The sequence below is a fragment of the Meles meles genome, chromosome 9, assembly GCF_922984935.1.
Source record: "Meles meles chromosome 9, mMelMel3.1 paternal haplotype, whole genome shotgun sequence".
Classification (NCBI taxonomy): domain Eukaryota; kingdom Metazoa; phylum Chordata; class Mammalia; order Carnivora; family Mustelidae; genus Meles; species Meles meles.
Window position 1 is genome coordinate 94,059,565 of NC_060074.1, and position 12,281 is coordinate 94,071,845.

The 12,281-nt window shown below is 38.5% G+C and overlaps 1 protein-coding gene across 1 annotated transcript in view; it reads right to left on the reverse strand.

Moving 5' to 3' along the window:
* THSD7B (thrombospondin type 1 domain containing 7B) overlaps positions 1 to 12,281 on the reverse strand; it is a 568,622-nt gene that overhangs the window by 23,532 nt on the left and 532,809 nt on the right. Inside the window, exon 20 of the mRNA XM_046018222.1 lies at positions 287 to 432. Within this exon, the coding sequence (XP_045874178.1) occupies positions 287 to 432 (146 nt within the window). The remainder of the gene's footprint in view (positions 1 to 286; positions 433 to 12,281) is intronic.

The window sequence follows — 12,281 nt, forward strand, 5'->3', positions numbered from 1 at the left end:
CTTTGATATTTTCAACAAGCCAAGAACATAACATTGTATTCCGGAGAATACCTAAGAGAAAGAAAGTCCCATGATCCCATGCCTAATGAATGGCTATTTTCCTGGCAACAATACTTGGCATAAGGTTAAGTCATTCGGTTGTAATTTTGTGTGTGTTCTATTGTAAAAAATACACAGTGCGAGGCCCCTAGTGCTGTGAAATCTATTCCATTGGCACACAGGTTGACCAGACAAATGCTTTAGACCAACTAAAAAGCATTTTTTTAAGTATCATCACGTGACCTACCTCCAATTTACATGCGGACCAGTTGCCGAGGACCCAGCTGTAGCAAGGCTTCACTGGGCAGGTTTTCTGCTGGGTCAGCTCTGTGGGGCATGGCCGTCCTTCTCCTTGGGTTGGCATAATGATGAATCGAGCCCGGCTCATTTGACCTAAAATGATAAGGAAGGTGTTGGCTTTTTGTTTACAGGCTGGCTTAGTAAAAGAATTAAAAACAAACAAACAAACAAACATAATGTTGTCTTACATACACAAGTCTTCATTAAAATATACCGAACTTTGTCATGTCTGGCTCTCAGTTTTCCCTGCCATTTTAAGTTAGTTTCCTACAGACATGCAGGTTATGGAAGGTTTTCATTATGCTTAAGGTTCTGGAATTCTGTCTGCCTTCTACTTTAGTCTTCCTAACTCCAAACTCTGTACTGTTGCCCAAATAGACTGATCCTGTAAACATTGGGGGAGTGCTAACTAATTTGACAAATATTTATTAAGCTCCAGTATGATCCAGGCATCTTACTATGTGCTAGGAATACAGGGATGAAATTGCCAGATTTAGCTTCTGCCCTTATAGAACATGTACTTTAGGCCAAAATTAAAAATATTAAAAATAGAGTTGTATCTTTCTTGGTAGGTTCTAAATTAGCAAGTAGGGTGAAAATTGCACACAACCCAAATTATCTTAGAAAACTCCTTAGGAAGTTGCCACCCCAACGTCTCCAGACTATCTTTCAATTAATTCAATATGGACAATTGTCCTACAGCTTAGAGCCAAATTGTTTTTTCACTGAACACAAGATAAATGAAGTTGTTGGCTTGTGTGAAGGAGGCTGGATGTTTGAAAAAATTGTTCAAATACTGGTATTCCAATTCATTAAAAAAAAAAAAAAAAGACAACTGGTTAATAGGAATAGCCAAGGAAAAAGCAGGGCTCCCATGTCATTTAACGCCCACTTGTAAGCATCAGGTCTTAAACCTGTTAAAGGGAAATAGTGGGCAGAATTTAAATGTCTGTGTTTCTCTCTTGCTCTCTCCCCAACTCACTCCTGTCCTTAATCTGTCTTTGTTGATGAGGTACTATGTGCAAGTAGTTTCATTGCTATTGTCTGTGAATATGATGTCCTTCCACTGTTGTTATAAAGTTAACTATTTAATTGTATTTGTGTTAAAAAAAATAAAAAAGAAAGAAAAACAGTTCCATGACAGCATGTTATGGGGGTACATGCCAGTCTGGGAAGGAGTCAGAACATTTCCATGAGCAGCTGACCTTTGAGCAGAAACCTGAAGAAGTCAGCCAGACATGATGTACAGGAAGTGTGTCACTGCTGAAGAAAGGGCACACGAAGAAGCCCCGAGATGCAAAGGAGCAAACCACATTTGTGGCACTGACAGAGGCTACTGTGGTCCAAACAGAGCTGGGGGAAGAATACGTGGAGGCAGTGCTATTAAATCTATTTAAAGTGGAGTCTTTTCATTGATGTCACAGAGTCTAGATTTCTATGTTAAGAAAAATGGAAAGAGAGGGAGAACTTCAGCACAGAATTCCCTTGAAAGCCCTGGGTCAAGGTAATGCTCAGATGTTCTCAAGTTCAGGGATGCATAAGAGTGACTCACCTTTCAGTAGACTAGACCTCTTCCTGGCGACTAGAAGATTATAGATTTTTTTTTTTAGAAGATTATAGATTATGTGCTAAACTAATTCTCTCTGAGAAAACCTATGGGGAAAACTAGGAGTTGTTTTTTTGTTGTTGTTTAAATTAGATTCCACTCCCAGTGTGGAACCCAAGGTGGGGCTTGAACTTACCACCCTGTGATTGAGACCTGAGCCAATATCAAGAGTTAGATGCTTAACTCACTGAGACACCCAGGTGCCCCTAGGAAGCTCCAGTCACCCTATTCTTCATTCCTGAGGTTCGGGCTTTTGTCCCTAACATGGTGCTTCACATGTATTAAGCACTAACTGAATATCTGTTAAATTCATATTTTTATACATTGTCTATGTAATGTCTGGTATCTGAAAATGTATGATAACATATCAATTATTGAGCAAGTACCAAGTACAAAGGTAATGTTTTAAATACTTAAATGCTGAAGGATAATAACAACCCTAAAGGAAAATTCTTCCAATTCTTTGAATAAGGAGAATGAGGGAGACTCTAACTCACTTGTCTAAGGTCAAAAAAATGAGTGAAATGAGTAAGGTGCAAGACAAGATTCAAAGTCAAAGTTTTGGTCCAGAGGCTGCTGTATTAGTCCCGAGTTGAGAGAGCAAGGATAACTACTTACCACGTCCTTTTATGGGAAACATAAAAGGAACTTTGGATGAAGGTAAATTTGAGTCAGCGATGACATGTATTTGGTTAACGACAGAATCAACCCATTCTTCCTGGGTGTGAGTTCCTATGAAGACCATGCATTTTTGATGTTCTCCCTAGCATCACCCAAGTCAAATCATACCAGTTGGACATCATTCATTTGAAATCTTGTCCCTGCTTGGTGAATACATTTGGTTCAAGATTTTACATTAATTCCTGCTTAAATACTCCTCAGTTTTATAATATTCTTTATATTTATCCTCTTGACCTAAATACCTATTACCATAAATGTCATTATAATTGGATTCTATTCTATCCATTTCTGTAAGAATAATAATGCAGTATTGCCTTTATCACAGCTAAAGAGGCTCTATTTCATTATAACCAAATAATTTCAAGTTTGTGCTTGAATTGATGGCATGTAGATGGCCATTACTTTACAACTATTTTAGTCATTTCTATTAAAGTGACAGATATCTTTTGCTGGACATAGAGCTGGGGGGAACCTAATGTATTCAACAGAAAAAAAAATGATGCTATTACTTTTTGAAATAATGGAAGCCTTAAAATCATTCCTTGAAAGCACAGCCATAGGATTTCTCTGCCTTTTGCTATCCTAACACAAAAATAAGATTTTCAAACAATGCCAATTACTATGAAGAATACATTTTTTAAAACCAAGGAGCTTATAACAATCCTACACTTTGAAGCGTATTGTCATGTTTAAGTGGCTAATATTAAAGTTCAGTGACAAAATGTTGCTAATGAAGGCATGAGAGTGTAAAAGGTTTCTGTGGGGTACTTGACATAAGTTTCTTTCTTTCTTTTTTTTTTTTTTTTAGTTTTATTTGTCAGAGATTTTTTTGTGTGTGCACCCAAGCAGGGGGAATGGCAGACAGAAGGAAATGCAGGCTCCCCAATAAGCAAGGGTGCAGGGCTCGATTTCAGGACCCCAAGATTCATGACCTGATCTGAAGTCAGCCGCTTAACCAACTGAGCCCCTGGGGGCTTTTCTTTATGTCAGGGATAGTTGGGTTGTATAAATTATCAGAGAAAGCACTCCCCAAGTTAATCACTCTTTCGCAAATCCTGCAGTTAGAAATATTAAATCTAGCTACATGGAATACAGATGGCATCAGTAAGGAGGCCCACCATCTCCAAAGGTGGCTGTTTAAAATTGCCCAGGATTCCAAACATCAGACAGGTTGGAATATTCAGCCAACCAGTATCTTTCAGCGCTGATTATTCTAAAAGGAACCCCTAAAATCAGGAGCCTAAAGAAATAGTTTTGGTGATAGTGAATTTCCATGTGAGGGGAAAAGCAGAGGGAAATGTGGCCAAATTGAAGATATTCAAAGTTACAATGTGATATAGAATCTAAGGGAAAGACAAGTTTAAAATAGCTGATGTACGGTGAAAAGAAACCTGGACTTGGCATCAAAAGTCTCTAGTTGGAAACAGTTCTCTCAGATTAACAGCTCAGAAGTGATGGGACTACATGGAAGTACTTAACTACTCAGAACATGAGTTTCCTCTTCGGTAAAATAAAGTATACAGAAAGTTCTTACTATCTGAGGATAATTCATGCGGGGAGAAATGCCACTTAATCAGTCTATTTAAATGGGAATGAAATTTATTTTTAATAAAGTCTAAATGGGACTTTTTCTGGAACTAAAACGTATGCGGGTGAATTTATTTGATCTAATATCAACTACTGTGTGGATGATAATTGTTACAATGGGATTATTAGGAAAAATTATAAATCAGTCATTAATATTTCTTATGTAATTTTGTCATTACCCTATAAAAGATGTATTGTTTCATGATTGACTTTTGCAGTTTGATCATCAGTCTTTGGCCTCTGACTCGCTTTTCATCAACTTTCTCACCAGCTCCCTTTAATCTTTGATGTACAAATGGTTCCATTTTGTATCCTTTTGTTCTGGATATGTACTCTATTTGCAGCTACAGACTGATCAGCAAATATTCTGATGGAATGACAGAACATGTGTCAATGGAGAAAGGTCGTTGGTTGGGGGATAGCTTCGTAAACGGTCAGTTCCGTAGTGAATATGTTGATGTTATAAAGGCTTTGCCTTCCTTCAGAACTCACAATTATACTGACTCAGGTGAAAAGCCCTGAGATGATGATTCCTTAGCGTCATCTCACATTGGTTATATAAATTTAAAAATACCATATATAAACCACCATATAGCATATCTAAAATACAGCAGTTGGTTGTTAAAACTTCTATTTTTAGCCACTTATTTTAACAACTGCTATTTTTTTTTTAAGATTTTAATTATTAATTTGACAGACAGAGATCACAAGTAGGCAGAGAGGCAGGTAGAGAGACAGGAGGAAGCAGGCTCCCTGCTGAGCAGAGAGCCCAATGTGGGGCTCTATCCCAGGACGCTGGGATCATGACCTGAGCCGAAGGCAGAGGCTTTAACCCACTGAGCCACCCAGGCACCCCAACAACTGCTATTTCATATCTATTTCTAGAACTGGCACTGACTGCTTCTCCTGGTGTTCTGCTGGGCTTATGATATGAAAATCATACAGTTATGAAATCCCTAATGATACTCCCTGGTCCCAACCCACCAAACCTCTTACATCGTAGCTTGGATTCCTTCTGCCTTCAGAATAAGAATGACGATTTCTACCATGCCTATCTCAATGCTTCCAATCTGAAAATGGGGGCATTTTCTTGGATGCTCTCTCTGGATTCCTCTTGTTTGGGTTTATGTTTTTCAGTAAAAGACAGAGGACTAGGAATCTATTTGGAACTGAGTTCAACAGCAGCTATAGATAAGATGTTTAACAAGCAATACCAACGAGATGTAAAAACCAAAATCTACTCTGTTCATCTACTCTTCAGGCTATAAAAGAGAGAAAAGCACTCCCTTACAAAATATGTTTCCAATTAAATAAAGACCCAAATTACAGTAGGGTAGGTTTGCAAGCAATTCCCTGACTCTTTTCCTCTCCTCCCTTGAGGAACACTTGGAACTCATTATGAGCAACAGTGATATTGGGCCTACTGTTAAAATATTACTTGCAATGATGAAGAAAGAATTGCACGGTACGAATGCCAGGAAGAAAAGACAGTGAGGTACACATACCCCACACACACCCGAAGAGAGGCCTATATTGGTGCCTACATATAGGTTTAAAGGAAATTGGACCAGATCACACGCCCACTGAAGTTTTCAGACTTCGCTCTGGGGCTCCACTGACAAAGGGGTTGTGGAAAATGTAAGCAGTAAAAACCTCACAAAATAAATATTTGTCACTGTATAAATTCATAATTTATAATTATGTATATAATTATATATATACTGTATAAATTCAAAATCATAAGGAAATGGAGTCAATGCAATGATTCTCTGACCAGACTTTCAGATCCAAGGAGCCAGCCACCATATACCTTTATAGCGGCATGCTTTAAACAATAGTTCGTCTGCAGCCCTGACATATGGTCATTGGGTTAATTGAAAATTATGGTTTTGATAGCTCTGGGCAGTTTGAATATGACCAGACAAACAATGCAAAGTATGTATGTAGGGGAATGTGGAAAAGGAAATATGAGAATAATGAGCAATAAAGAACATACCTACTTAATCTTAAATAGTTCATTAAATAAAATATCTGAGCAATTTAGATAAACATACTCATAAACTCCAATGCACTGCAGTCATGGAAATATAACAACAGTAGTATAAAAAGTCACTTTGAGCTTATAGCATGTCATTTGAATATTATGACTGGTTTGCTTTCCACCTGGGCATTATTTCTTTTGAATAGGAATTGAATTTTCAAGGCATAAGCATAATGGTCTTCCACAGCGGACATCTACCAGGGATTGGCCTATTTACACCATGAAAGGTGGGGCTCAATGTCACTAACTTCAACGTGATGGTAGTCCTTCCTGATGTGCAACAAAAAATTAGGTTATTTAATATGGTGTTTCCATTTTAAGTATTTCCTCCTGTGGATTTATCTTTAAGATTTGGTGCCTGCTACTTAATGTTAGTAAAAAATAATAACAGATGACAAAATAAACGAAAAAGAAGCCAGGGGATACTGATAAAAACCCCATTAATAGCTGGTCAGGTCAATCTATTAATCAATTTTGATCACCTATGTCTCTGGTGAAGACAATTTGTTGTATAATACCTTTTGTCATTACAAAAGTATTCAGTGTTATGGAGGGAGGGACTGAGTTAAGTGAATACAATGTGCTATGATACAGAGGTGATACAGTATATTCTACCTTAGATTTTTTCCCTTCCTTATCCTGCTTGCTTGGCTCTCCCTTCCCCAGAGAGTACCTGCTCTCCCCACTACGCTCAAATAAATCACTTCAACAAGAATCCCAATCTCAGACTCTGCTTCAGACACAGTTATTAATATCCTCACTTCATAAACTGAAGCTCAGAGAAGTTAAATATGTTTTTGCAAAATCATACAGCTAGCAGTGTTGGAACAAAGATCCATCTTACTCCAAAAGCATGTGCTTCTCAAAGGTTTTCAATCTGGTCCAAGTCAGGCATCAGATGCTATGCTGTAATTACTAGACCACTTGTACAAGTCTGAAATGTGTACTTGGGTCTACCCTGTGCAATAAATGTATTGCCTGTATTCATATATTTCCCATTTTTCTTTAGTAAAAGGTATTTACAACTATAGTACTAACCCCTTCCACTCTGATAGCTCTTTATTTGTTTTGGGGTATTTCTCAGTACATTTCTGAAAGCAGTGGAAAGTTACATTGTCTAAAATGTTCAATTAATTTCATGAGGCTCTTTATACTCTTAACAAATACCTCTTGGAGGCACCAGGCTGGCTCAGTTGTAGAGCATGTGACCTTTGATTTCAGGGTTGTGAGTTTGAGCCCCACATGTGGTGTGTTTACTTAAAAAAAGAAAGAAAGAGAACCAACTTAAAAAAAAAATACCGTCTAGACTTTATATCCAAATTTAAGTGTAAACACTGTTTTAAATATACACTCTGGTGGTCATGGATTTAGGATCAGTGTTACACTCTAATATGACAGAGTGGGGAAAAATTTTGGCCCTGATCTGCAACCTAGACTCATCTTTGGCCTATGGTTGGCATTGTTAGAGATGGAAGATATGGCAAAAGTCTGCATTCAGAGCTACAGTCCAAAGGTTTCCCCTACAGAAGGATTTCTTGGCCTATCTGAAAATTGTTGCAGGCATCCAGATACCTTTCATCCAAGAAGAGAACACTCAAGTTAGGCAAGATAAAGATTCTATAAGCCTTTCACAGTAAAGCAGACTAGTCCAAGGCTTGACCATCTATCTGGGAGTGAGGTCAGGTAAGTAAAAAATTAGACCACAGTTTTAGAGACTGAGACATACCATGGTATCACGGATCATGATAGATCTTTCAAGGACAGAAGATTAGGCACCTTTGACTTGGTTTAGAAGTAAAGAGCTCCCGGGGCGCCTGGGTGGCTCAGCGGGTTAAAGCCTCTGCCTTCAGCTCAGGTCATGCTCCCGGGGTGCTGGGATCGAGCCCCGCATCGGGCTCTTTGCTTAGCTGGGAGCCTGCTTCCTCCTCTCTCTCTGCCTGCCTCTCTGCCTACTTGTAATCTCTATCTGTCAAATAAATAAATCTTTAAAAAAAAAAAAAGAAAAAAAAAAAAAAGAAGTAAAGAGCTCCTGACTTCTCTGTAGTGTGTTCTAGCCATTCATCTCCACGTCTATGCTCAAGAGTCAGATTTCTGTCCCTTATAACAAAACTTGATGGACGACCATAAAAACCTATATACTGCAGATACACCCCAATAAGGAGCTCCCCACATGACGCAAAAGGAGAAGGGCAGAGAGAGTGATTTTGGCCATCCTGCTCCTGCTGTGTCCACCAGGGTCAACCTTTCCCAGGTATACTGGATTCCTGTAGCTACGTTCTGATTGATGTGCTACATGATATGCAACGTTACTGATTAGGAAACAAGTACATTTAGGAGGCTTTAAATTCTGGGGGACCTCTTAAAACTCTTACTGCCCTTTGTGTCCTAATCTGATATCCATTTCCTCTACTTCTTTTTAAATATACCTATAAATTATGAGAATTTCAGGGCCATGGACATAACACAAACATTTACAAGTACAGTTTCAGATGCAAAGGGGCAAGTGGAACAAATGGGGCTTTGGAGACGCGTGAACATGGGTTTCAATCTTTCCTCCATAAATGACAAACGACATGACTTGAGCAGGTTACTTGTTTATCACCCCGCCTCTGAAGTTCTGCCTATGCCTGTACTTCATAGTACTATTGTAAAAAGTTACTAAAACACTTCTGCCTCCAACAATTGTGCCTTTGACCAAAAGATGTTCAGCAGGGGCGCCTGGGTGGCTCAGTGGGTTAAGCCGCTGCCTTCGGCTCAGGTCATGATCTCAGTGTCCTGGGATCGAGTCCCGCAACGGGCTCTCTGCTCAGCAACGAGCCTGCTTCCTCTCTCTCTCTCTGCCTGCCTCTCTGTCTACTTGTGATCTCTCTCTGTCAAATAAATAAATAAAATCTTTAAAAAAAAAACAAAAAAACAAAAAACAAATAAGTTTGAATTGTTATAGCTATTGGACTGTGCCTGGTCAAGGATACCACACTGATCACATTTTATACAGACACTAAAACTGAAGGCAGGTTATAAGAGACATATGTTATATGGTTATATATATATATATATATATATATATATATAGTTAACATATACATATGTTATAAGGTTAAGCTTATCTTTGCTTAAAAAGAAAAAGAAAAGCCAGAGAGATCACAAAGGGGTGGTACTTTGGAGTTAATACAAAATTATTTTTGCATTATAAGCCAGAGTTGAAAGAAAAATTATATGCCATCTGGGAAACAAAGAATCAGGCTGGTTTAAATAATACAGAAAACATAAACTCATATACACTGAATTAAAAAATACAAAATAGGAAAAAATCAGTTTGGGATTAATAACATTCTTAGAGTGTTATCAGTCAAATAATAATTATGAATAATTCATGATATGCTAAATTTAGGGAGTTCTACATTCCAGTGAACTGATGAAAATTCAACAAAGAACATGACTAATCCAAATATTAAGCTCTTCTATTACAAGCTTTGATCTTTGAAATCTATCTAAAAAGATCCCTTAGTGGAAGCTTAGAATCAGTCTCTCTCTGACGTGAAATAAATTGGATTCAAACTGTTCTGACCTTGAAATCTTTAACACAATTAGAAAGTATATGCCAAGCATCAGGTATACATTAAAGAGGCAATCCAGACACTTGGAAAATAAAGGAAGAACTCATTTCAAAATCTCTCCCCAGATCAAGGTAGTTTTGTGGATTTGATGGCGGAAGTGTGGCTCGTGGGGGGAGCATGTGGGACATCCAGCACACTAGCGTTTACCTGACAGCCAGTGAATTGATAAACTGTGACAACTGTGTGAATTTTTTGCCTTTGATAAAGAAGTCCATGGAGAGCCGCAGGTGCTGGAGTCAGACTCCCATGCAACTTGCTTGCCCACTTTAATGTGACTAAATAAACTCTCTCCTCTCATGGTTTCTGCCCCATTGCCACCAATAGTTGGAAAAATGAAAGCGCCTCATACAAAAGACAGCTGCTGGCACACTGTCTCAGAAGGGACAAGGTACAGATGTTTTTCGATGATAGCTCCCAACCCTCGCAGCTCCAGAGTTTGGTCTCTTTTAAGAAACACATTCGTCTGTGCCATACACTTTTGCTTTTGATTATTGCTGTTTGCTTGTTGCTTTTAGGTTGTGCATGAGGATTAAGGTTGGATCTAAATACATAATTCTCTCATGTTGGAAACATTACTATCCGCCTGTGGTGGGGGCAGGTGATGATCAGAGAAGAGTGGGGCTCTAAGATTAGGGCTGGAACTGGACAAGTTTGGGGGCTGTGGGGTAGAATGTAATGCAACCAAAGACTCTGTCTGCAATATCCTGAGGGTGGGTGCTTAGAAAGTCTAGGCCTGTGTGTTCTATTCTTCTTTGTACCTTTCAAATTATTTGTTAATTAAGATTGAAATTACAAAAATACTGATTTTTAGGTTTTTGTCTGTAGGTCCTGACATAGAGGCTTCAATGTAACAGGTAGTCAAAAAATGCTTGTGAAGTTGAGTAAGAGCAGTCTCCTAAAGAAAACACCAGTTGTAAGAGCTGTGGCACCTTGTCATTCAGTGTCGACATAAATATCACCTCTTTGGTGGTCTTTCCTCCCCCATGCCTCACTCCCTGGCAAACTACTTGATCTCCTTATTCTCCATCACATGATCTATTTTGCTTTCATTGTGGATATTGGTTATTTCTGTGTTTATATCTTCATTTATTTGCTATCTGTCTTGTCATCACCAACTAACTTTGCACTGGAACATTCATTGTACGACATCAGGGGACTCTGTTTGCCTGGGATCCTTTCCATTCCATACAGTGTGGTCTCAGCTGTTGCGAGAACACCTGACGCTCAGAAAGCATCCAATGAATATCTGTAAAACATGAATACACTTCAACAGTCCTGCCTTCAAGAACAGATATCTAACTGGCATGGTCACCATATAATTTATTTTTCACATTGCCACTCTTGACAATGAAAGAAGACACTATTAGGTGCCAGGATAATAGATAAGCTTCATAAATCTTTTTTGAATAATTAAGAAACACAGAATACACACACCCTTAGATCCACTGGAGGGTCTGACAGATATCAGGATTATGGAATGTATTTTTAAATGTATAATTACATCTGACAATTCAGGAGATCAAGACATCTAAAGATCAAGAAAGGATTCCCATGAAGATATCCTAATAGACCCTTAGAAACTAGCTAGAGGTGATTTATAACTAATGCTATACTGAATGCCAATGGATACTATTTCAACGACTTCCAAGAGCTTTATGTAACTTGATTTCTCCAAGTAGTTAACATTCCTTCCCCAGTCCCACTGGTACCTTAGTTCACACAATAACTTCCTTAGGAAATCTTTGATTGCTTCTCTTTGTTTACTATTTCAAGGCTTGGAAAAGGTGAATTTAAGTTCAAACTCTAATTACCTAGAATTCTCCAATAGTGGGATTCAGATTTGGGAAAGTTTTTCTTTTGCTTGTTTTTGTCTTTCTAAGAGACAGACGGGCTGCTGAGTCCATAGCACAACAGAACTGCTTGAAAAATTAAATACTTGAATATTAAACTTACAATTAAGGGTCTTATTTTTAAAGGTAGTGTATTAGTATAACACAGAGATCTGTCATGCTTCATTGACTTCGTACAGTGGCAGAATTAGGACTGCCAGGCAAAAATAAGAATAAAGAGATCTGTCTCCTTTGCATTGAGCGCATTCTTGGGTAATGGTACCTACGACGTGTGCATTTAGTTCGAGAGTGGGGAAAACATCCACTGGCAGTTTTGGCTGCCTTTGGGCTTGTGATCCAGTATGTGGGTTCTTCCCCTCTAATGAGCTGCAGGGGCAATGACAGATATTAACTGAAATTTCTCCAATATGTCAGGTATACATACGCTCAAGGGAACTGGGGAGAATTTACCCATGAAGAACCCAAACAGGGTCTTTGGCCCTTCAGACATACAGAATAACAACTGATTCACTTCTTGCATGAGAAGAGTAGGAGGAGGCAGTCGTGGGTTGATGGTAAGA